The 26,436-nt window shown below is 38.8% G+C and overlaps 1 protein-coding gene across 1 annotated transcript in view; it reads right to left on the bottom strand.

Annotated features, from left to right (window-relative positions):
• Positions 1-26,436, bottom strand: part of LOC131986188 (polypeptide N-acetylgalactosaminyltransferase 10-like) — a 115,810-nt gene that overhangs the window by 68,584 nt on the left and 20,790 nt on the right. The window contains exons 2-4 of the mRNA XM_059351025.1: positions 19,568-19,664; positions 18,220-18,358; positions 8,779-8,945 (exon numbers count right to left, since the gene is read on the bottom strand). Of these exons, the coding sequence (XP_059207008.1) occupies positions 8,779-8,945; positions 18,220-18,358; positions 19,568-19,664 (403 nt within the window). The remainder of the gene's footprint in view (positions 1-8,778; positions 8,946-18,219; positions 18,359-19,567; positions 19,665-26,436) is intronic.

The following is a 26,436-nucleotide window of genomic DNA, read 5'->3' as shown; positions in this document are numbered from 1 at the left end:
CCCCAATCTTTGTAAGGTAATTAGAATACTGAAAACATTTTTTGTAAAAAAAAAAAAGTTGTTTTTTTAAAAAAAAATATCATGTGTCCACTGCAGTGGACATCGGAACGCCATACATGTGAAATGGAACCTTCATGGCAACTAGTTAATCTCATAGAAAATATCAAAAAGTCAACATGAGAATGAGTTGAACATCCAGATAACTGCTTATCATTACTTTTTTTTTTTGCTTTGTTGTGCTTTTAAGACATCATGTGTCCACAGCGGGCATCGGAACGCCATATGTGAAACTGAACCTTGATGGCAACCAGTTAGTCACAAAGAAATACCAGGGTTTAACATCCACGTAACTGTCCATCATCACTTTGGTTTTGTTTTGTTTTGCTTTGTTGTGCTTATTTGGTATGATACTCCAAAAAGCAATCCCCCTTCTTGGAAACACAAAGGAATACCTTGCACTTCATGCACATCACATATGTTTTGCTCTTGTAGTCGGATCTGCGACACCTTGATGCATGTGTTTCATCCACCATCTCTGGAAGATGGATGGCGCTGTAGTGTCTCAGAGCTGCATTTAGCTGCGGTTTCCAATTTTGACGTGGGGAAGTGTAGTCATCTTCGCTGTCACTAAGTCAGTAAGTTTGAAGTCAAGGAACTTCAGCGGTTTCTTCCCAAGAAACTGGAAGTCACTCTTAAACTGAAGCCAGGAGTTGGTGATTGTTAGGTCAAAAAAGTTGAAAACTGCACTCACTTTCCATTTCCGAGTGCGAGAGGCCATCCTGTAGAAACTCAACATTCGGTCAACCAAGTCCACACCAGCCATGTTGGTGTTGTACTCAGCAATTACCAGTGGCCTTGACACCTGGACAAACCTTTTGTCTTTCTTGGACCATCTTCTGCATGTGTCCTGAGGTTCAATGCCATAGGCAGAGGATGCCATGGCATTGCCAACCACTTTATGACAGCGAGTTCAAGAGGGCTTCGTAAAAAACGACAGAAATAACTACATAAAAATACCAATAAAAATACTACATAAATAAAGAAATAACTACAAATGTCCACTACAGAAGACATTTTTTTAAACATGTAAATATTATGCTGAAATACAGCTAAAATAATTCAGAGAATGTTTTAATGTGTTCTTAAGAGACTTATATAAAATACGGCAACAACATTTCAAGTCAAAATTTGCTCAATAAAAACTATCATGCACTTACTTTTCCTTATCCCGTATAATGTGCTTGCACTGACGGAGGAGTGAGGAGGTGAAAGGTACCAAAGCCCCACCCCCTCACATTTGGTATCATTGAAAAGCCCTAAATGTCCTCTGTAGATAGCAAAAGGAGTTAATGCAGTAGTATGCTGTGGGTGGGAGATATTCAAGTTTACAAATGTCCTCCACAGAGGACAAATTTGAACTACTGTAAAACACCAGGTGCAAAATAATACATTCTGGAAGAAATTCAGACACTATTGTTATTAACTTCAAACTGTTTTTTTTTTTTTTTTTAGAACTTTAAAGTTTGAAACTGACATTCATTTTAAGGCTGTAACAGGCAGCAACGAGCACACAGCAAGTTGTCAGAAGCAGAACTTTTAAAACCGTTGTACTGTCGAGTGAAGAGATTTAGAGAAGCGGGGCACAGTGGGGAGCAAACAAATATAGGCTTCCACTGAAAGCCATCTGACCCCCGCCTTGAATCTGATGATCCTCGACTGACACCGTCACAGCTCCTCACAGCTCACACTCCGCTCTGCTGTTACTTGTGCTTCTTAAACACACTGTTTATCTAAAAACACAATGTAGCTGCTGCAAGGGCTCCCACTTTTGATGATACCATGAGAAGGTGAAACATTTTGAAATGAGAAGAAGTCCACAATCCACATGAGACTTTCCAGAACCCAAAAAAAGGAAAGTTTTCTGCCTAATTAAAACTCAAAGTCAACTACAGCCGAGTAAATATAAGACAAATATAAATCATCAGGTATTTTAAGGCAAATAGGAATAGTTGTATTAATTATGATTTTAAAAAGGAGAGAAGAGGCTGTTCCTGCAACACTTTTCTGCAGCGAGGCTATAATTACACAACATAGAAACCGCGTACTAATTAGCACCTCAGAAAATAATTCTGTACTGTGAAAAAGCATCTCATCAATTGTTTATCTTCCTGGTGTCGACTGTGAGGTACCAAAGCAAAACAGCATCAATTAATGCAACAGGGCATCAGTGTAACTGCGGGCTCTCACGGAGCACAGAGACGTTGTTGACATCAGTGTTGAGGAAAGTGGTGGAGAGAGTTTGATGAAATGTGAGATATTTTTGTGGTCCCGTTTAGTACTTTTCTGACCTTGTAAATCCATTTACCTGTCTGTGTGGTGTAAAGTGAGTAGTTAGTGCCTTTATTTCTTGTACCAACACGCAACTTTAGTGACTGTCAACAACAGCAAACTAAATACGAAGTCCACCATCCCACCAGAGAAAAAAGTATTTTTTCTTGAAAAGGTCACCAATAAATACGCTGTTTATAGTAGAAAGAAACTGTTAAAAAGAAGCATTACTGTCAGAATTGGAACTTTCCAATGGTTCTGGAGCGGATCATAGGTTATGAAAGTTGCTGCTAGAAAAGAGATCCAAAACTAAACTTAAAATTGTGATATTTCTGTCAAAATCATAGAAACGTTCATTTCTGCTCTCCTCAGCGTCAATGTGAAGCCATAACTGATTCTTCTGAGATGGTCACGTGACAAATATACACTAAAAATAGGACAGAATAGCAGGCTGTTTACACAGAACAGAGAGAAGAGGACAGGATAGGTTGCAAGTAGAGGTTGTAAAAATGCAAATAGTTCAATAAATATAATATGTAGAGAGCCATTTTATTTTTATTTTATTTTTTTGCAATATTCATGACACTCAGCAATTAGGAACGTGTTGTATATGTATATATGAATTCCATTTTTTTTTTCAAATTGTTTTTGTTTTGCACAGATACACAGAAACAGTGAGTAAAATGTAAAAAGAGCAAAAAGACAACCTGAAACAGCTTGGGGTTCAGAAGCACAAAATGCACCACAAATGCACGAAAATAAGGACAATGGCCGTCATTTATCAAGCGAGCGTAGAAACGAGCGCAGATCCGAGTGTATATTTCGTCTTACGACAGGGTCCACGTGTGATTTATCAAACGATCGTATCTCGCCAATCACAGCGTAAGAATGATTGGCTGTTGATAAATGTGGCGGCTCAGAACAAGCGTCATTTAAATACGACGCCCTAATATATACCCGATTCAGAAGACTCGCCTTCAGAGTTTGCGACACCGAAGGACGCAATACGGCCGAAAAGAGGATTTTTTCACCCTCTAAACTCAGCTTTATTAGCAAAGTGCACCGTTACAATTAACAAAAGGGGCAATATAGTAGACACATTAAAGAAATACGCAGCGACGGAGGTTCATGAAATAAAAGTACTTATAGTTATAAACTCAAACAAGTTCAGTGATTATTTTACATTTGGAGCACGGACTTAGAAGTTTTCAGCTTTTTGGTTGAAGGAGGTAAACAATGTTTTAAAGTGAGTTTTAATTCTAAAAGAAGAGGAATTTCTCAGTCAGAAAGTGAAACGCTGACGTCCAACAGCTGCAACACAACAAACTAGTTTTGTTTGGCAGCATAAAAAGTGAAAAAGAATCAGTGGTGCTGTCAGCAGAGTAGCGGACTATTAAACTCCCGGCGAGGTTTACATGGTGATATATAAAGCCTAATAATCTATATAATATCCGAATATTGCTATTATTATGATGGAGAAATATTATTGACCTCTTTACATTTACTAATAATGATGTCCTGGTATTCTGTTTAAAGAATTTCACGATCGCAGGGTTTATTTATTTTTGGATTATGTTTTAATGATAAATGATGTAGTCTAAACATGTTTTGCTTTGTTACTATTAAAAATCAAAACACCACAGAGTTTTATCAGCTCCAGGCATCAATACAATAGTCTAAGATCAATTCTCCGACTCAGACGTGTGGACTTCACGCTGACTCAAATTTACGTACACGAGCTGAGAGCAGACGTGAGATCTGATCGTATCGTCCGCTCACGTCCAAATTGATAAATGCTGAGGCTTGCGTAGAAATCATCTTACGGCCACTTTGCGCTCACTTTCTGACGTACGCTCGTTTGATAAATGAGGGCCATTAACACTAAAACCACTTTTATTAATCCAACCCGTGGATGCCTTTAAATCATATTTAAAAAATAAGATTTGATGGGGATGAAGCAGGACTTGCCAGCAAATTAGTGTGCAATTATCAATAAATGGATCTGCTGTTCACAGTTGCTTTACTGTACTGTATGCAAGCTTTTCCTTCAGTTCATTAAATCCCTGCAGCCGACTGAAGGCAGCACGACAAACATGTTGATAAATCTGCAGCCTCCAATTAGAGAGGTGCCACGCCAGAGTGCAGTGCCGTTATGCATGGCCATCCAGTGTCGCTGATTAAATCACATGTAAATGACATCAAGCTGCTACAAAACAAGCACAAGGGTCGGCTGTAACTCAGTATTGTGCCTGTTTATGAGGGATATGTTGGATTACTGGGCCTCATTAATCCTGTCTTTAAATTCAACATTTGCCTGTTTTATTCTTTACATGTGTTAAATACAGTGCAGTAGATGTCACTGTGTCACATTTTAAGATGTAATGTGACCGTTTGCAACATGGACCAAAGAAGAATCATGACTCAAGTAGCTTTGGACTGATGCGGTCACAGACTGCTTCATCTAAACTATTTCTTATAATTTGTTTGTATGTCATTATTGCACTAATCAATTGTTTAAAAAATACACCATCCGCCTTTGCCTGAAGATTTATTATTTTTTAATTTGTTGAGCTGTTGTCATCTTGTGTCACTGTGATTAGCTTAGCTGTTTCAGAGTGATGAGAGCAGTGATGTGACTGGCTAATAATTAGATTCAGATTTGATTGACTCTAGATTACACATCATGATATGGACTACAAATACAGAATGGCACAGCAGCTTAAAGATTAAACAACCAGACTTTATCTTTACTGCAGAGTTCTTTAAAAAGTGGAAGAACATTACTCAAAAAGTTTATATACGGTAGATACGGTTTAATGATGACCCCCTTTGCACCTGGTTTTAAGGTGCGTCTCTTATGCAAATTGTATCCAGATATTATTTGACCTATTTAACCCACATTTTCACCTGGCAGTAACATGAGTCTCAAGTGTCAACATTCAGATCCAATCTCTCTGTCCAGCTCAAACAACTGAACATGGCCCCATGGAGTGTGGGGGCAGACGGTTCGGTTCTCTCAAGGGGCCCACTGTGGGGGCAACAAACATGTATTTTTGTTGTTTAGTTGAATGGTTTGTCTAAAGTTCTAAAATTGTGGCAAATAGCACCAGCGGAGGCACTGTGGCCCGTTTGTATTGTCATTGATTCCACCCATTAGCACCCCCTTTACCGGGCTCCTGCCACTGCCAGCAGTTTTTCAAAACCGAGCCCTCCATCTGATTTATTTCTGATTATAATAAAAGTCTAAAGACAAGCATAATTTGTAAGTTGTTTTCACCATTATTTGTGATGACGCTTTACTTTGCTGCATGTGTTGTAGACCGCAGTGTCTGTATGTTTGTTGTATAAATGGAAGGCCACACATTGCTTGCACACTTGCAGTTTGTTGTCATGTGTGGGTCTATTATGTGTGGTTCAGCCTGTTCTCCCGTCAAAAATGCCAATATAGTTTGGGTGTAGAGGCAGCGGAAAATAAGCTATATTCACGAATTTCACCGTCCCCTGTAATGTGTCCGCTGCCATCTTGCTGACGCATTAGTGATTTCAGCGTGGTTAGAGGTTGGGGTGGTGTATGGGGCACAAGCGGCAGATTTTCACCCAGGAGAGGCAGGTTCGTGTCGCACGTGAAAACAAAAGTAAACCATTTTAACTTAAGTTGCGCAAATCCTGTTTTTGAACGTAACTTACATTTTTTTTACGTAATTTGCGGCAGTCACATGACCCTTGTACACTGCAAACAAGGGGTGTCTAAAAACAAGATAAAAACACTAAAATCTGAGGGAAATGATCTTGTTGCATGGACAGATAATTTCACTTGACAAGATGTCTTGAATTAAGATTGTTGAATCTAGAAATAAGCATGTTGAACAATTAAAATAAGAAATTAACTCTAAAAACAAGATACATTTTATAACACTTCTAAATATACGTTTTTTATCTTGGTAAGAAACAAAGAATTGCAGTGTAACTACTTCATTTCTGGCATTTATTTACGGTTTAAACTGTCTTTTATTACGCCTTACCAGAAGTTTTTTGCCCTAAACCTAAGGTCAGTGGTATTACTACATAAATCCACAGAAACTACAGTCTTTTTTTTTGTACAACCGCGGACCGTACGTGTATGCTGTTTTTAGAACGCGATGTTGTGCCGCAAATCGTGATACATTAATATGTGCCGTGAAATGCGAGCCCTGATACGTGCCTACATGCCGTAACTTGTGGTACTGACACACAACCTCTTCTGCTGTTTATGTTGGAGAACTTGTTGGTGTAGTTAGGTTATATGGCTGTGTGGCTGTTTGGGCATCCAGCATCACTGAATGTCAAACTGAATTTAGTTTCCTTCTTTGGTTTCCGAATCATTGGTTTAGTCTGCCTAACTTGTTTAATAACAAATTATTGGATGTTGGATTATTGCATTACCATGCAGTCACTACTACTATACTATGCTATTACATACAACATAGTCTATAGCCTAGACTGTATAAGGGCCAAAGGTGGTTCTGCTGATCATATCACAATCATTTAGACCTTTACTTTCATGACATCAAGCATTATCTGATTGCATTTTTAACCACAAAATGTATTTTAATGCCAGTTGGAGATAATAATTCCTGTTTTCACACAATGTTTTCAAGCTTAAAGACTACATTACCATTCACACAATGGCAAATGGCGGAGTTCATATAGCGCCACTTCTGATGTATAACCTCTGCTCAGTTGCTATTTTCAGCCATATGATATTATCACACCTCTGATGCAGTCAAAGACACAAGTAAAATTGCAATGCATGGTGATACATACATTCCAGTGATATAGTTAAATAAACAGTTATGCATAGCCCGGTTATGTTTTGTTTCCTTCCTTTTCCTTCCCCCTTATTTATATTCCATCTCACCCAGCCCTTTTGCTTTTTGGTGCTGCTCCATACAGGAACCTAAGCAAAAAACTCACACACAAATTATGACAAAAATATACACATACTTAAGCACAAATCCACCTCAAATAATAATATCCTTTCATCTTATTGCTTTTTCCCCCTTTTTTCCCCATACATCTTCAGTGCAATATTTAATATCTAAGGAAATGGAAAAGTGCAGAGGAAATTATGCATCACATAGTGGCTATGAACCCAGCTTAATGATAAATATCTGGTTCTCTCCTCCGCTCAGACCCCGGCGATAATATTGCACTTGTCCCCCGATTTATTATGCAAGGGTTCAAAGCTGTACATTAACTCCAGGGTTCAAACTGATTAAGCCGCCTGTGTGAGAATACCAATCCATGCTAGAAGTGGATTTCTCTCTCTCTAACCTCGCTACCACTGGCAGGGTCACACGATGACCTCATCATCGCCATCTGTTCAGAGGTCAGTGGAGTCTTTAGCTCCAAACACAATCATTCATGCAGCTTCGCCCCCTCAAGGGTGAGGCTTTGCATTGAAAACTAATCCACAGTCAGGACAAAAATCAGTTCACATATGAAAAAAGATTTCCCCTGTGCGTGTCATTTTCCATTTATTTTCAAATTTAGAGATAATAAAGTTTGTCTGATTATATAATTGCTAGTAGGGGTGTTGCGATATACTTGAAATATTGTGAAACTGTTTAAAAAATTAAAGACTGTAATAAATACACATAATAAAATCATATAAACATTCCAGCACATCTTAAATGTTGTTGCTTTTGGGTTAAATTGTTAATCTGGTTCACTATCCATTAAGTGCGAATTGTTCATTTTGTATATTTTTACACAGGTATGATCCTCTCCACCTCCCTATATTCATATTTTGAGTGTAAATCATTTTTAATTCAAGAGATAGAGCGCACAATAAACAAACTTAAATGTGTGTTCGATCACATATGGCTTTATTACAGGAACTGTTCTTGTGCAGACTCTAAAGATAAGGTTCTTCGACTCAACCACGACAGCCTACAGCCTACAGCACTAAAAATGTCTGAGGCTGTAAATCAGATTTCACAGGCACATGTTACAACACACACATGCACTCAAGAGTAAAGCGGTGAGCTCAGCAAAGCTTGCTGCTCTCTGTTCTTGTTAATAAATGACCAACTGGGCCGGTGAAGTACACTCCTGCAATACTGACTCACAGTATGTGATGTGTGTGTGTGTGTGTGTGTGTGTGTGTGTGTGTGTGTGTGTGTGTCTATTTCTTCCCCTGTCTGCTTATGATGTGCAAGAGATCACATCTGGGCCTCTGCAAACGCTGGCTAATGCCTTTGTTTCGAAACAGCTCATTATTTGTGCAACAGTCACCAACACTTGCAAACAAATGACTTAGTGGTTTGTGGTGTGTGTGTATGTGTATAAATAAAGGAGTGAGACAGAGGAAGAAAATGCCTAAGTCCACTTAAAGTCTCAGTTGTGTCTGCATGCAGAGTGGTGCAGGTGTGTGTTTTCTGACCAGTGATGAGTGTGTGTCCTCTGTACCTTTGTCGCTGAAGTCATCCACCAGGATGACCTCTGCTATGAGCTGTGGAGGAGAGCGGTTGAGCACGCTGTGGACAGTCCTCAGCAGCGACGACCAGCCCTCGTTGTGGAACGGGATGATGATGCTGGTGTTGGGCAGCTTATCTGCATACAGCTTCTTTTTACAGCTACACAAACACATGAAACCAAAGAAACACATAAGAGAGGAAACTGACCAATGTATAAAAATACTGAATGCTAAAATAATAACTGCATTTTTAATCATGCTAGTGGAGTGGCATGTTGGTGGCACTCTGACTTTTCACCTAGCACCACCAACCGATCATAATTCCTACTTATTTAATACTTAATGCCAGAATAGCTTTTACGTGACCCAATTAACATCAAGCATCATCTGTGCTCTGCTAACATAACATGCTAAATATGTGTACAGACTTAGACACAAACATTACATGCTTAAGATTAGCATTAGCATAAATATTAAATGTGTACGGATAGCACGTTCATATGCATAATTTACAATGTTAACATGCTAACATTATCACGTGAGCATGGGGAACTACTTTATTTTAACATGTGGCTCTTCAGGCCATCTGCATTGGCTCCCCGTGGCTACCACAAAACAATATAAGAAATTAAATGTCACATTTTAACTTTTCATTTATCATTGGTGTAGGCCCAAAGCAATTTTTATTCTTCAATTGTAAAAATGTCTAGCTTATATACATTATTATTACATTATTTTTAAAAAATGTTTCAACATTTAAGTCAACTAAAATGTGCATTATAGCTTTTGAAAGTCTATGGCCCTGCACCTTAACCTCTAAATGTTGCCAACTTCAAGTCTAGTTTTCCATAACCATAGCTAGCTTTCTTTGCACCTGTGTCTTCGCTGCAAAATCAAATGAATAAATGCTCACTATGACCTTTTAGTAATGTTGGTAGGCTAATTTAGAGTAGGCTGTTTCATCTTCACTGCAAGGCTCAAAATAAGGTTTGTGTCCCTATTCCAACATGTTTTCTTTCTTTTTGGCCAACAATGGCTCTTTTGTTAGTAAAGGTTTATGACACCTTCCCTGTATTTTATTTTTCTAAAAGTACACAGTTTACAAGAGTTTCCAGTTTCTGTATCTTCTCTATTCATGACATTCAGGTTCCGCAGTCTACACAACAACCTTAGTTATCATTGATTTGTTTACCATTTATTCAAATGGTGCACATTAATCAATATTTTTTGTATTTCAAATAAATGTGCCAAAGTTAGCTGATGAACTAGTTTTCATCTATAGTCCCTTATTAAAATTGAGTGACCTTCTGTGTCAATATAATGCTTCAGCAAGCACTACAGCACAACACAACACAATAAAATACAGACATACATGCATTACAAAAGTGATGCAATATGTCTAGAAACAATGAGACAATATCAAGGCAGTGATAAAGATGAGGTAGTATAATTACTCATGACTGCAAGTGTGGTTTGCTTTAAGCAGTCCCTTAAGTATATGTTTAAAGGTTCAGTAATTAGTCTCCGTCTTAATCCAATAACAAGACTGAAGTGGGTAGTGTTGATGGAGTTTGCCCATACTTGCTTTGTTACAACAGAGTCCCCTCTGGCCAGCTGCTGCCTTTCATCTGTATTAAAAAGTGTCTCAGTGAGGGTAGTGTGAGACCACTTATAAAACGTTTAACATAATTATATATATATATATATATATATATGTGATAAAATAAATGTACTTTTGTAATATATGATTATAGCTTTTGGTCTTTTGTTCAAGTATTTTTAGTGTCTGTTTGGAAAGGGACTCAATTGGTTTCATGTATAAAAAAAATGTTGTAATTAAAAGGTACATTTTCATGCAAATTAATTTGATAGTAACAGCTAGAAATGAAGTTAGTTTAAGTCAGTTACATATAGTTTTACTTTATCTTCTAAAAAAAATGTTAGGTTTAATACAGTAATAACATTTAAGCGTTATACCCATATAGTTTTATGAAATGATTCAGTGTGGTTGATTTAAATTTCCAAATGCCAGTTGACAGAAGGGAAGGGAGTCTTCTGGAAGCAGGGACGCTGCCCTTTTCTTCAGAGTACTGCTGTGCTCTCAACCAGCTCAACCTGAACAATGTGTTGCTCTTTTAATAAGATGTAATGAAGCATACCACCTGATGGCTACCCCTTCCTTCCCCTGCCCTTTTCTTTCTCCATCTCGCTCTGAGAAGTCGGGGGGATTCGTAGAGACAGTAATTATCTCCCAGTCTCTCAAGTCTCTCTGGCTGCCTCTCTTTCACTCTGTCTCTCCATCATGTCATTCAGACAGTGAGCGGGAGTGAAATGAATGAATGAATGAATGAATGAATGCTGCTGGGAGGTCTGGGCCCACTGAGGACTGATGAGGCACCTGGTTGTCAGACAGCTGTCACTCTGCTGTCATTTTGACCGATCAAACAGACACCGCAGCTCCCCCTCCACCCTCCAGTCCACCACCCATATCCCTGTCTGTCTTTTGCAAAGCATTGGAGGTCCAGAAAGGCACTGACAAGTCAATTCTGTGGTGCAGTTGGGAAGAATTCAGCGTCGGGAACAACACTCTTTCGCCTCGGGTCAGATTTGACTCCCTGTAGTTCGTTTGTGCATGATTAAGCCAAGAGCTGGTTTTCATTTGAAACCAAGCAGCAACCTCTAGGGCTGCAAAATGAACCCAGCCTGGGTAGTGTCAAAAACTGCAGTTCCTCAAATGGCCACTTGAGGCTGGGAGTCAACCAACATAGCCTTATGTTAAAATACCTACGTTTAACAGCAGAACTAAACATGTTTACAGGCTTCTCCAAACAAATGGATGGATGTGCCAGGATGGCAACTACTGGAAGCGTCATGGCTCTTCAGAAACGGCTGACATCACAGAGACTACATTGGTAACTCATACAGTCTATGATTGAAACCCATCGTACAAGTGCTCATAAATAAGCTACAAATTTTCCTAAAAGAGAAATGGAATTAGGGGCATTTCCATCAAAAGCAAATAAACAAAGCTGCATGGACGTACTTTGGACAGAAGATGGCAGTGTAATGTATTTCTGCAGGCAAATCTGTCAGTAAACAGTAGAATAAGAAGAGATTGCGCGCGAGAGAAAAAACAACAGCAAAAAAGATGTTGCTGATCAGTCAACTTTAGCCACTCACGAAACAAAATAAAGAGAAGTTTTCAGGAATTGGATTCAATTGGTCAACTTATAATTGTTCTTTTATCTCATCTTGACGCAGTAGAGCGGAAACAGCTGATCAGTCATGTGATTAAAATGTTCATTGTTTAATACGTCAGCATTTGACACAATAGTGTTACAACACAATAGCGCAAAGAAAAGATTGCAGTTGTTTCTATTGACGGCTTATAGTTGTACATCTTTAAGGACTCAAATACACGGTTGCCCATGAAGTTGGAATAATTTTGTTTTCAGACACAATCCTCTGTTAATTGTGGTTTCATTTTCATTGTGATGTTTGGAAGAGATTGATTAATAAAGATCTACACTTTATCTGTCAGGATTAAATCACATTGTCACAATCATTTCATGGAAAGGTAAAAAAAAAAAGTATTCCAACTTTATGAGCAACCGTGTAGTTGGTTTTTTTTACATTATTTGACCATGTTAAATTTAATTACAATTTCAGCATAATCAAAGCACTTTGTTGTTGCAACCACAAACAAAATACCAACAAATAGTGGTGAAAGGGATGAAAAGTAGATGTAACTTAATCCTTATTTCTTTGCGAAGTTCGACGTACCGTAGTTCAATCTGTGAAATGACCATACTATGAACAGCCAAGGCTAATTTCAAGATTTATGACTGACTCTCATGTCTTCTGGATTCTCTGTTAAGATCAGTGCTGTGCTGATAAAAAAGGGGCGATTAATGAACAAATAACTTTTATTCACCCTGAGAATCCTAAGGAGAAAACGCTGCTGTCCAGAAGGCACGGAAATCATAATGTCTCACATTTTATTGCACATTGGCTCCACAGCTGCTTTGCTTCTCCACACCAGAGCTCACAAAATGTAACTATGTTCCCTTGACGGCCATGATAATGTAGAATTACTTTTTTGACTTGTATCTGTTTTGAAGAAGGTGCTGCAGTATGTGTTGCAATGCTGTTGGAGGGTGGTCGGATGACTGTAGGATGGAAAACACTTCGTATCACAGGATGCAGGAGATTTATAAATATGAAGAGAAAAAGGTGAGAGAACATGAAGTGTTGTCCCGGAGAGACCTTGAGAGAGAAAAATGTTTAAAATGGCTTTCCACATGAAAGTGACAGTAGGGTCAAAAGAAGGTCCCTGTCAGGGAGAGGGAAAGCGCTAAAGGCTGATCTGTGATGCATCGGGTCAGCAGATCTGAAGCCGTTCAGCAGACGGTATTTATAGTGTTGCTGGTGTGTTTATTTTCAGTATTTTGTTCTTTAATGAGTCAGAGGAAGAAATCCAGCAGTCTGTACTGTAGCCACAGGTCCATTTGGTACATCATGTCTTTACAGACTTTTCTTTGACACTTAACACTTTGCCAAAAAAGGAGGTTTAAGGTTGAGTTCCACAAGTCTGAAGTCTCTGTGACTCTGGTTTGGTAGATTTATCTATAAAGTGGACATTTTAGAAAACCACAGGTCTTGCTGGTCAGTTTCAATCCTACAATGTAAAGGCATGGTATAGTTGAGTCAAGTCTGAGCTGCAATTTGTCTGCATATCAATCTACTAATGTTTAGCATGTTAACATTATTTAATCTATATAATAAGGCGTTTCTGCAGCTAGTCTCAATTTAAAAGCAAGTTAGGCATCCTCCAGCTTTTCCTGGGTGAACTTTTAGTGTTTCTAGGTCAGAGATCCTGCCCTGGAGTGTCCGTTCCCTCCACAGGGAGACATTGGGGCATTGTGATCAGATGGAAGCACCACCTTAACTGACTCCTCTAAAAGGAGATGGATGAGTCTATAACAGACCTGGGCATTGGGCAGCCCACGGGCCACACCCGGCTGTCCTTGTCCGGCTCGTGTGAGGTTACCCAGAAATTAGAAATCAATACAAGTGCTTTCATTTTGAAAGCGGTTTACATATATCTGCCTGCATGCATACCCACCTTCAAAGAAACGCGTTCCACAAAATACACTGAGTTACCTAGGCACCTTGTCAAAAACACGTATTGCTTTTTGCATAAAGTTAATAAATTAGTATAGTTTACTGCATAACATACATGCTCTATATTGTTTTTGTGGTTTGAATGTATGTTTGGTAGCATTCCTGGCTGAATGACAGTCAACTCTTTAACTGATAGTTCACAAGATTTATTTAAAATCGTAGCTCCATGAAAATAAAAATAAGACATTCCTTGGTCACCTTGTGAATCCACCGTAAGAGCTACGGGGTGGGAAAACAATAACAAACATTAGCATTAGCATTTGAGCAAACAGGCACTTTAACTATAATTAAGACAACAAATATAGCCACTAATATATATGACAGAAGAAAATAAACTTTAACAAACCATGTGCCCCTATCAGCCAGATAGAAGCCTTTTGGATACTTCATATCAACTTTATATGAATTAAGACGAACTCGTTATTATTTATCGTTCGTTTTTCATTTTACCGTTCCACCTGTTTTTTCTTGCCACTACCTTTCAAAATTAAAGCACCCATTTCACACTGGACAGCACCTTTTCAAAATAAAAGCATTACAATATTGTAAAACACCCAGAAAATTTCCAAAACATGAAAAACAAGCCATATAATACAAAAACACCAATAGGAACCTTGCTAAAGGTAATTTAGAGTTGTATTTAAAATAAATGGAAAAGTGATATAGGGATTGGAGTGTTTACTACTTTTTACTGCTATATCTGATTTACTCCACAATAACAGTCTTATCATTACATGTATTCTTTTCAGTAGCAGCTCAAAACAAGACACTGTATTTTATAAAGCGATTAAATGAATATTGAGCAGAATTTAGTCCAGAGTTTTGGTCCGGCCCCTGCAACCTTCATGGTATTGGTCATGTGGCCCCTTGGTCTATAGGGTTTAGATCAGATACCTGTATCTACTATCTAATATTAGACATGTTTCCGTGTAAGTTAAAGCGAATTTTAAAGCAAAATTTTGAAATGCACATTAAAGAAATTACAATTAAGGGCGTTTCCATCAACTGGTTTAGAGCAAATAAACAAAGCTGCATGGACGTACTTTGGTCAGAAGATGGCAGTGTAATGTATTGCTGTAGGCTAATCTGTCAGTAAACGGTAGAAGAGATTGTGCAAGAGAGAACAAAAAAAAAAAAAAAAGAGGTAATTAATCCGACAACTTTGGCCACCCACAAGAGAAAATGGAGAGAAGTCCGGCAGAGCAGAAGCAGCCGATCAGTCATGTGAGTTTAATGTTCGCTTGTTTTTCTCTCCCATTTAGCTCAGTAACTATTTTTCTAAAAGTTACCTCAAGCAAGCTTTAAAACTTCTATGTGCCTTTTTAAAAGTGTTCTCAAATGTTGGTGTTTCCATCAAGCTTTTCTCATGTGTATCTTCAAAATGTGCATAGATATTTGTTGATGGAAACACAACTATTGTCAGTTTTTCTGGTCAAAATTCATTACAACAGCTGAGGTTTGGATGATTATCATCCTACACATATAGAATGTATTAATGTTAGGAATTAACTGTTTATCCATTAACCAACACTAAGAAATTTGATCAATCAACACTATCAGTTAAAAAGTAAAAAAAAAAATCTATTATCAAAAACGGTTATCAAAAAAGCTTGTTGCTTGGTAAAATAAACCTTGACTCCAGTATCACTATCAAATCTTCACAAAAGAAACATCAGAATTTAATGGGCAGTTTGAAATTGATTTCTTATTTACATAGTGAACTGGAGTGCGGCACCTGTGGGTCACTGTGACCAGTGTGGTATTACTTTGCTTTATACTTCCTCTGTTCCCTTCACTCTTCTTCATCCTTAAAAAAACAAATCCTTGAAAATTAACCCCAGTCCCCTGCTGTCCGTATCAGAGCTGCTCCAGTGCTACACAGCACCACATCTATCAGTTCTTCACACCTTGCACAGAGAGGGGGGACATCAATGACACTGATAATTGCTGTTGAGAACACGGTTTATAAGTACATAGGTGTTGTGTGGTGTGTAATCAGCTTCTGTCAGTGCAAGGCAACATGTCTCCTGTGAATAGACTGGGCAGGTTGTTAATTGGAACAATTGTTCCAAACCGTGCCTGTTGTGATGAGTTGGGAGTGATCCAGCATGGAAAATGAAAAGGAGTAAACTATGCTAAAAGAAGTGTTTGGTGTAAGGGGGGGAATTGTTCTATTCATCAAACCATCACAACAGGTGCAAGAGGGGGGTCCAATGAAACTACTGATGGCACACAATGGGTTCATTATTTGCTTTACATTTGTGTTATCTAATGCTTTTAATACCTGGAAATATATTAATTTTTTTTCAGTCTTTTAAGTGTTAAAACACTAAAAAATGATACAGTATTAGAGTATTTTGTTTTTGAAGCTATGCAAATATTATTTTCTGCTATTTATTGAAACATTTTTTCAATGCACAGGTTTACAAATTAAGTATTCACACTTTCTTATTTATTTTGTACTGTTCAGGAACATACATACATATATATATATATACATATATATATATATATATAACACTTTTCAAAACCTAGGTACAAAGTGCTTTACAAGAAGTCCTTGAGCTTTACATTTGGCAGTCAAACTATAACAAAGATGCATACAAGCAGTCATGCCCTCATTTCTCTCCCGCAAACCTCCTTTAGAAATCAACAGCTCTCTCTTAAAATCATCAGAAAACTCACAATTGCATAAGCTTTTTTGACTTTCACTCTCCATCCATAAAAACAGATTTCCCAGGTCAGTCCGGTGCTTTAGCAGGTCTCTCGTCCAATCGTCAACCTTATTTCTGGTGAACAACAACCATCTGTCACTAAGGGCTGGGAGTCTGCAGGATTTCAATCCAACCAAAGGCTGCACCAGGTGATTCATTTTTCCTTTCCGGTTGATGGAGTGCCAATCTGTGAAATAACCTGCTGCAGTCTTTGGCTGGAATGAAAACCTGCAGACTCTTGGCCCTCTGTGGCCCGTCTCTGCCCCTATTCAGATGAAACTGCTCATACAAACACTGAAGATTTATTTCTTTGTAGAAAAATGGCAGTTTTGCCCGAGGTTACTTGGCACTTTACTGGAAATTCTAAAAAGGAACTACTTTTGTCTGGTCACCATTGAACCGTCCATTAAAATGACTGATGTGGAAGACTGAAATGGGATTAAAAAAAAAAATCACCAACATGGTTTAGTTGAAACTGCACTGAAAGAGAAAAATATCTCTTCTTATGTATTGAGTGGTACAATCAAATTATCTAAAATGTTATTACAAATCAATGTATCAATATTGCAATGGTTGCGTCATGAGACTTGTATAATACTGTAAGCTTATGTTGTCAGTATAAAGAAATTAGTAAGTCAGGATTTCTTCAGGGCTACAAAGTGGTGTAGTGGTTACTGGTTCTCTTGCCTCACAGCAAGAGGGTCGCCGGTTCGACTCCGGCCTGCAGCTCTTCTGTCTGGAGTTTCAATGTTCTTCCTGTGGCAGCATGGGTTCTCTCTGGATACTTCAGCTTCCTCCCACAGTCCATAAACATGCACTGAGGTTTAATTGGTGACCCTAAATTGCCCATAGGTGTGAATGAGAGCCTTATTCTATGTCTCTATGTGTCTGCCCTGCGATAGTCTGGCGAACTGTCAAGTCAATTCAATTTTATTTATATAGCCCAAAATCACAATTTTGCCTCAAAGGGCTTTACAGAAGAAACCTCAGGGAGAGGGACAGAGGAGGGATCCCCCTCCCAGGAGGGACAGACGTATAGATGTTGTTATACAGAACAGATCAACAGAGTTGAATATAGTCCGTCCAGGGCCGCTTAATGTCGCGACTCGAATGCGGATAAACAGTTAATTGTAAATGAAGGTATAAAAGATTTTTCCAATGAGGCAAAATAACAAGGCAGCTGTCTGTAGATCACTTGAAGCCAGTTATGAATCATTAAACGCTGTAGTTGCATCATGAGGTTTGTATAAAACTGTCAGCTTGTTGTCAGTGTAAAGAAATTGGTGAGAGATTTCTCCAAAGCGAATTCTTCATGTTCTTGCAAGTCTTCTGTTTCACCTTCACAATAACAAGCTGGCAGGTATAAGTGCAGTCATGACTCTTACAACATGTGCAATTTGTCAACATTATTTGGTTCCTGATAGATCCTGAAGTAGAAGGAGCCACACCCTGATGTTTACCTTGAGACTTTGCGCCTCTTCGTCCCTAGACAAACACATACCCACAAGTTCACATGCTTACACATACAAAACTCACTTTGGATGGCGGATGTCAGGCAGGGAGCGGTTGAGGGAGATCCGGTCGCTGACGTAAATGTTAAAGCCGTTCTCCCGGTAGGCCTGGTCCACCCTATCAGCGTCTGTCAGTGGGAATGCTTTGCCCTGTTCCCCGTTACCTGCCACACACACAGACACAGACACAGACACAGACACAGACACACACACACACACACATACAGACACCACTATTAGACAAAGTACCAGACCTCAGTGCATCAGTTCTACCACACTATCCCCTCTGTAGACAAGCATATTTTGAGCAGTTATTAAAAGTCTACACACCCTTGTAAAATATTAGCCATTTGAATTAGAAAATGGGTCAAATCAAAGTTTAACATTATTTTCTGGCAGAGTATTGACAGTAACGCTCCTCAAACAAAACCAGATTAAGAGGTTTTGCTGAAGGGTGAACACTGATCACAGACTGAACAAAAATCCCATCATTTCAAGAGCAGACCATCAATGTTATTAACTCAACAGAGATTTCTCATACAGCTATGTTTAACTGGGAGAAGATACATATCCAACAAAGGGTTAATTTTATCTTTGGAAAAAAACGTAAAAATATTTTTAAAAATACAAATAGCAAAGGAAAGACACACACAGACACAAATATATTTAATTGAACATCCTAAATGGCTAAAGAACACAACACAATGTGGGTTAAAGCTGAAGATAAATATGAATAAAATATTTGTTTACAACCCAGGTCCGTATAAATCAAAGCTTGGACATTCAAAGCAAGGAAGCCGCTGATGAAACATGATGAAATAAATATGAACTAATGGTTGAACTACTTAAAAAAATGATTTATATATTTTTACAGCCACATCCAGAACAAAAACAGCCCTCATCATTCACAGACACATGTGTTTCATTAAGCAGAAATGATGCACTTTTACCTCCTAAAGGTAACAAGTGTGAAAGATAACTTTTAGCCTTTAACGGCTCATTTAAATCCCATTCCTACTAATTTACACTGTTTGTATAGAGGACGATTTCCCTGAACAGAAAATACATTTGAGTTGGTCATGATTGTAGCAGAAATAAACTGTATTTATGACAGCACAACTGCATTCAAAGCAGAGAATTACACCGCTGCTGCAGAGCTGGAGAGCAATAAGATGCAGAGAAGGAATAGGATGGTGTGTTAGAAAGAGCAGTTAATCTGCATATGAGTGTACTAATGTGTGCATCTTTCTCCAGTATATGGGATATTTTTGCATAACTGTGCGAGTTGTTTACACGATGAATATGTCATGCTGGTCTCATCCATATTTGACAAAACATTTCTGCAGAAGGACTTTATGGAGATTTGGCCCTACCGGATCGAGAGGCATCTCTTCTGATTGCATCATAGTTGTGCCAGTCTATCCTCCGCACACCGTCACGTCCCACCAGAGAATCCTTCCTCACCTGAACCTGTGGACACAAACAAGCATAGAAAGGCAGTCAGGAATACTGTTATACACATGAGTACAGCGATATTTTGAAAGCTGGTTTATAGGACCATACCAGAGGTTTGTTGCACCACAACATCTGGATTCTGAATTTAATGCATTGTGTTTAAATATGCAGTCATGGAAAAAAATTATAAGACCATCCTTATTTTCTTCAATTTCTTGTTCATTTTAATGCCTGGTACAAATAAAGGTACAATTGGACAAATATAATAACAACAATAATAGCTCATAAGAGTTTAATTTAAGAGCTGATATCTAGCCTTTTTCCATGGTTTTCTTGATAATAACCAAAATCATCATCAAGAAAACCATGGAAATGGCTAGATATCAGCTCTTAAATTAAACTCTCATGAGCTATTTTTGTCCTTTTAATTATATTTGTCCAAACAAATGCACCTTTAGTTGTACCAGGCATTAAAATGAACAAGAAATTAGAGAAAACAAGGATGGTCTAATAATTTTTTCCATGACTGTACACAGCATCCTAACTTTTTTATAGAATCAGAGTTGTACAATATAATTAAGGACCATTTTGAGAAGCATATCAGCTTGTGCTTTTAAGGGCCCTTGAGATTTAAAAATCAACTGCGAAAACCACCTAATTCATGAGCTATTTTATGAGAAAATTAAACTCAAAGCAAAGCACTTTGAAAGAACTTTGGCCCCTTCTCTAATCTCACAAATTGTCATATGACAATAATAATAAAATGTGATTAAGTTATAATCCATGGCAAGCTTTCAATTTCCTGCAAGTTCATTTTCATAGGTTATAAATACCTCTACAAACATCTAGGGCTTCTGAGGGGAAAAAGAAGCATTGGATGCCTTGCTAGAAAGCTGAATAGCTCAAAATAAGCTTGTGAATGCAACTCTTATCTGAATCTCAAGTGCACAATCCCACCAGCCCACAACCTGCCAACATAAAGCTGCAAAGGCTTTTGTCACCTCAAATAAACCCTGAACATGTAGAAAACACTGAGTAATGGTCAGCAGAGATGTAAAATATAAACAAAATTGGTTGTTAATGACCTAATTTTTACTAAGCCACCGCTGTGTACCTTTAAAAACACAACATGCATTATACAACAGTGCAGCACACAATAAGGTTTTTTCCCCAGTGCTCTGTCAGTATCAGTGTCACTGAAAAGATTTCTCCAGAGCATCAGACTCTCACTATCCAGCAGCGTTGTACTGAGAGTTTATCCACAGAAAGTGTGCTCTTCTATTTCATGCTTGACGGTTCTGTGAGGAGAATATCAATGCTGTGACACACAACTCCACGGAGGCCTTATACACACAACCACACACATACAGACAGATAAGCTGCAGTTCAGCATACAAAAGCAGCAGTTGTTTCTTCGTCTACTTAGTCATTCTACACACTGAGTGACTTTCAGTGACTCGGCATCGTGAATTACAGGATCACAGCACAATGGAGAAATAATTAGCTCGATGGGAGGAGGCAATTAGTGAAACACTTTAAATACAAATGGCGCCACTGACTGCATGAAATACTGTGAATTATTAATCAGACTATTGGGTTGGAGGAATATGACACTGAATAACAAATTGTACAGTATATGCACAAGGGCTGTATCGAACAGTTTGGAACTTCATGCATAACGTTCGAATTCTGAATTTGAATGCTGCACAACTGTTACAACTCATATCATCCTGTTTAAACTCTGTATTTCTGCACAGCTTCACATAAAGATTTGGCTATGCTAGTATTGTTAGAGTTATACTATTTGTAGAGTTAGATTTGCTGCGTAGGATTATTTCCAACTTGTGTGATCAACCTCACTGCACACCGCTCTGTGACTTCACCGAGAGGAGACAAGAGCAGCTCCAGATATGGACCTTGAGTTAGCCTGTGAAGCAACTAAAATTCAGTCAGTGCAAAACCCAGCACCAGGGGTCTGATCACAGACCTCCCTGACTTCACACTGGATCAGCAAACTTTCTTATGTTGGTTAGACCCAGCTAAGCCGCTGGACACCAGCTGCTGCACCCCCCGAGCTGGGATTTTTCGCTGGCTAAATATGCGTTGCTACAGCGGCTAACTTAAAGGTCCATCTCTGGAGCTTCCATCTGCTCTCCTACCCATGAAGTCTCCTAGCTCCTAACGGGGGAGAGAGAGGCAAAGGGACCACAGGGTGCTCTTGCTTATTTTTGTCTCATTTGTGATCTAATAAACAGAGAGAGTTTTACATTTTATACATTTTAAATCAGCCAGATCAAACAAACGGCGGACTTTCACCCAGGAGAACAAGGTTTTGTGTCCTGTGTGAAAACAAAAGTAAACAATTCGAATGGTTCGAATCCCGGTACTGACAGGTCTAGGACTGAAGTGAGCAAGGTACCTAGCTCCAAGCTCCCCGGGTGCAGTAATGTGCTGCCCACTGCTCCTTGCATGGTGTGTTCACTTGTCTGTAAAAAAAGGATGGGTTAAATGCAGAGGTTGAATTTCCCCATTGTGGGATTAATAAAGTAATCTTCTTCTTCTTCTTCTTATTCTCACTCTTAAAATGAAGGCTTTAATTTAAAACTCTATAAGATTTAAGAGTAGATTAAGATTTATCCTTTCTCAATCCCATAATGGGGAAGTTGAACCTTTGCCTTTAACCCACCCTTTTTTTTGGACACGAGTAAACACACCATGCAAGGAGCAGTGGGCTGCACATTACCGCATTCTGTATCCAGCTAGGTGAAAGCCAGCACAGGGAGAACCTTGAACACTGTGCTTCAGACTGAATGTATATTCTTTTATTCCATCTCCTGGATGGCCTCTGCATAGACACAAAGATACTGCATATAGGTGAATAGAAAATTAATTCAGCTCTTCTACTCCTTCTTCTTCCCCTCTTCTTTTCTCCTTCCCCTCACCTCTCTCCTTGACCCCTCTACCATTCTTCTTCTCCTCTTGCTGTCACAGGCAGATGCCCTCAGTGTGTCATACAAGGACCTGACAAGCAGCAAGAGTCCATCTGTGCAAATTTATACTAAAAAGAAGCGAGATTGTGACGCCCCATTTCCTCCTGATTAAAATTTCAGCGCACGTCGCCATGATATTCCTCTGGGGCTTTCCTTGCTGCTCAACAAGACCTTGAAAAACAAGACAAGGAGAAAGGAAAACTTTCCAGCTAATGTGTGCACATGTTTAGTTTTGTGGAAGCAGAACGGGGGTGGGTACTGAACCTAAAGAAAGTAATTGAGACTGACAGTCGAAGAGGATGAGTATGGAAAGGACAGAATAATCTTAAGGAACAGATGGGGGATGCAATCACTTGTGTGAAATAAAAGTGGGGTAAGACAAGTAAAGGAACTCTGCAATGGAAAGCCTTAAATTCACAACGCATTCTCCCTCAATAGCCACTTGACTTAACTTGCACAAATTGGGGATGTTCACTGGCTGGACAGCTGTATTAAAAGATTAAAAAAACTGTGTGTAGTTATTCTTTTAGAAGAAGCTAGTGGGAAATCAAAGTTACAATGTATCCATACTTGCTAATAAATAAATGTACCAAATATGATTTGTGCCAAATGGAAATCCATCAATGTCTTGTCTAGCTATTTACTCAGCACCAAAGTGATGGACTGACCAACCAACAGAACAACATTGCTATCACTAGCATAGCTAGCTAACACCCAAGGCTCATCTTCTTCCTTCAGTAAGAGTATGCAGCCATGTTAACAGCTCAGTGAGGATGTATTTATCCACAGCGGTGCTTTGAGCTAAATGCAAATGCCAACATGCTGTTAATAACAAAGCCAACATGCTGGTTTTAAGCAGGTATAATGTTTACCATGTTCATCGTCTTTGTTTGTTCAGAGTGCTAGCATGCTGGCATTTGCAAATTAGCACTATAGCGCTAATGGGTTTGTCATTAGTTTTAAAGATATTCAGTCATTTTGCCCTCATGGTTTTTGATGAAAAGTCAAGGGATTACACTTGATCCTGAGGAAGACATGAATGCCTACCGAAACAGCAATCAACAAGTTCTCCAACATAAATGGCAGAAGAGGTCGTGTGTCAGTACCACAAATAACAGCACGTAGGTACGTATTGCGGCTCGAGTTTCATGGCACATATGTATGTATTGCGGCTTGTGGTACAACACACCTTCGAAAAATAGCATACGCATACAGCCCACGGTTGTAAAAAAAGGCTGCAGATTCTGTGGATTTTTGTTGTAAAATCACTGACCTTAGGTTTAGGGCAAAACTTCTGGTAATGCCAGAAAATGACTGTTTAAAACAGTGAATAAATGCACGTAAATGCCGGAAGTAAAATAGTAGTTACAAGGGTCACATGACTGCCATAAGTTACGTTCAAAAATGTGATTCACGTAACTTACATAAACAACGTAACTTAAGTAAAAAATGGTTTACTTTTGTCTTCACATGGGACGCGAACCCTGCTGTCCTGGATGACGGTGAAATACGGAGACACAGGTCTTTTTTCGCTGCCTGTACACGCGACAAAGCACTTTACATTATAGACCGTGCACATTCACCCATTCAAACACATTCATACTGGTAGTTGAGGTTACCCTGAAAACAGTGCCACCTGCCTCCATCTGGAATTCATTCACACACCGATGTAGACTGCCATGGTCCAATTAGTGGACGTACGTATGAGAGCTACAATTTAGGGTTGGACCGATTGTCCTTCGCTGATTGCTGACAGTCATCAATCGAACATTGTTATTTAAAATCCCTCCCAAACCCTACCCTGTCCACTCCATCCCTGTGGCATTTATTGTGTGCTTGAAAACTAGAAATTCTAGTTTAACAACAGTGGCAGTGCAACTGAAAACATTGGGGCTGTCACTTTACTGGATGAAAAAGAAGGTGTACTGTTGGTCATAAAATGAAAAGAAAGCATAATTTAGAGAGCCCAAATCTCTCTAAACATTGCTTGATCCCATACTTATTTAGTTAAAAGTAAGAAATATTATGAATGTAGATGCTGATGAGCATCATGTTACACATTGTGAAAAACAATTATGGGTGAGGTGTGCATAATGTTTCTTTAATGTAAAGTGCAATATTTCAAGGGAAATACAGAAAAGCGGGATTGTGAGGGGTCCAAGATTTCACCACACAATGTCCCAATGTCCCACCTTATACGTTTTGTTACATACACATACAACCCACACAAAGGTATCCTAATTTAAATTGAGATTGCTACATATTGAGTACAACAATGGACAGAGATTGTTTATGCTGAAGTGGCTTGAAAAGTTCCTTTGGTCTTTTTTGTCCCATTTTCCAGACAAAAACGAGACAAGATGGCATGCTTTTGACAGTCTAATGTATTATTAGGATACACACAATAACTTCTTGCAAGAAAAGTTGAATGCAAAAGAATAATTTGTTGACCATAAAAACAATGTAACATTTAAGATGTGTTAAATGTAAGAATTATTCAGAAGACGCATCCAGCTCATCAGAATGCACAGTCTGAGCTAACTCTCACACACTAGGCCAGATGAAGTATTGAAACAGAGCTGAAAATAAAGCACCACTAAACAGTCATCTGTTTCTCTGCTGTGCTACACAGCAGAGTATTGCCTTCCTCTACTCTGCTAATCACCATCATCAGAAAACTGAGGCTCCATGCAGCCACAAACTCATTCCACTCTGGGCACTTTTCCGCTCTATTAATATTCAAGACACAGCACAAACACACTGATAGGACACTGGAGGAACGACACCACGAACCACACAGGCCGTGCCTTCTCAATCCAGCATGCTCTCATTAACTGACAGGCCCCAAAATGTCTTATAAATGATAGGGCAAAACAGAAATGTATCTTTAAGCATAACAAATACTCTGCGAACAATGTAGAGGCAGCAAGAGAAAGGTTTGAGGAGAGCTGAGAGGACAGGGATGTAACTCTGTAACCTGGCAGTGTGGAGCCTCATTAAATTTAATGTAGCCTTTTAGTGGTCTGTTTAACTGAAGTCAAAAGGCCACATGTCAGTCAGTGTTTGCACACAGATTCACAAAAGACAGACTGAGAGTGTCAGTTAACAAATGTCTGGATGTATTTGCATAAGACATTGAGACAGCCACATGCACGCTGCCTAAATCTACCTAAAAATAGATAATAGCAGTGTCCAAACTCAGGAGTTGTCTCCTTCAAAGGACACACCATGTTACCGCCAAGTCAGACCTGAGCTTCAATGCATGTTTACACTTTTATATACTCAGAACTCATCCGTCACGCCACACGTCAGAAGTAAAATGTGTTTACAGTTACAGATGATAAACATCGTTTAAATATGACAGTCTCTCCTGGAAGACATTCATAGTTTTAGTTGTTCACATGACAGAAATGTTCAGTCGAGGATGAAATAAAGAAAAGAGAACTAGAGAGCAAAGGTCAAACTGTGGCTCCTTGCACTCCTTTCTCGACACAGCTGATAAATCACAGCATGAATTGGGTAAGACTCTTGAATCGTTGTTTGCAGAGTAACAGAAATGGTCAATAGCAACTCTAGCCAGTACTGTTGCCATCGTTACCTGCAATTTAAGATATATATTCTGACTCAGAAAAGAGGTTTAAATAACAGTCAGGCTTGTGTCACTGTGGAATGAGGTCTTTATTATGTTTGGATTTTTTTTATCCCCTAGCCTATTAGAAACAAGTATTTTCATGGTCATGTTATAATAGAATCCAATATACCAGTGACCAATGACTAAATGCTCTAATATGATAATT

Source organism: Centropristis striata, chromosome 15, assembly GCF_030273125.1.
Source record: "Centropristis striata isolate RG_2023a ecotype Rhode Island chromosome 15, C.striata_1.0, whole genome shotgun sequence".
NCBI lineage: Eukaryota > Metazoa > Chordata > Actinopteri > Perciformes > Serranidae > Centropristis > Centropristis striata.
This window is presented reverse-complemented; position numbering and strand designations above follow the sequence as displayed.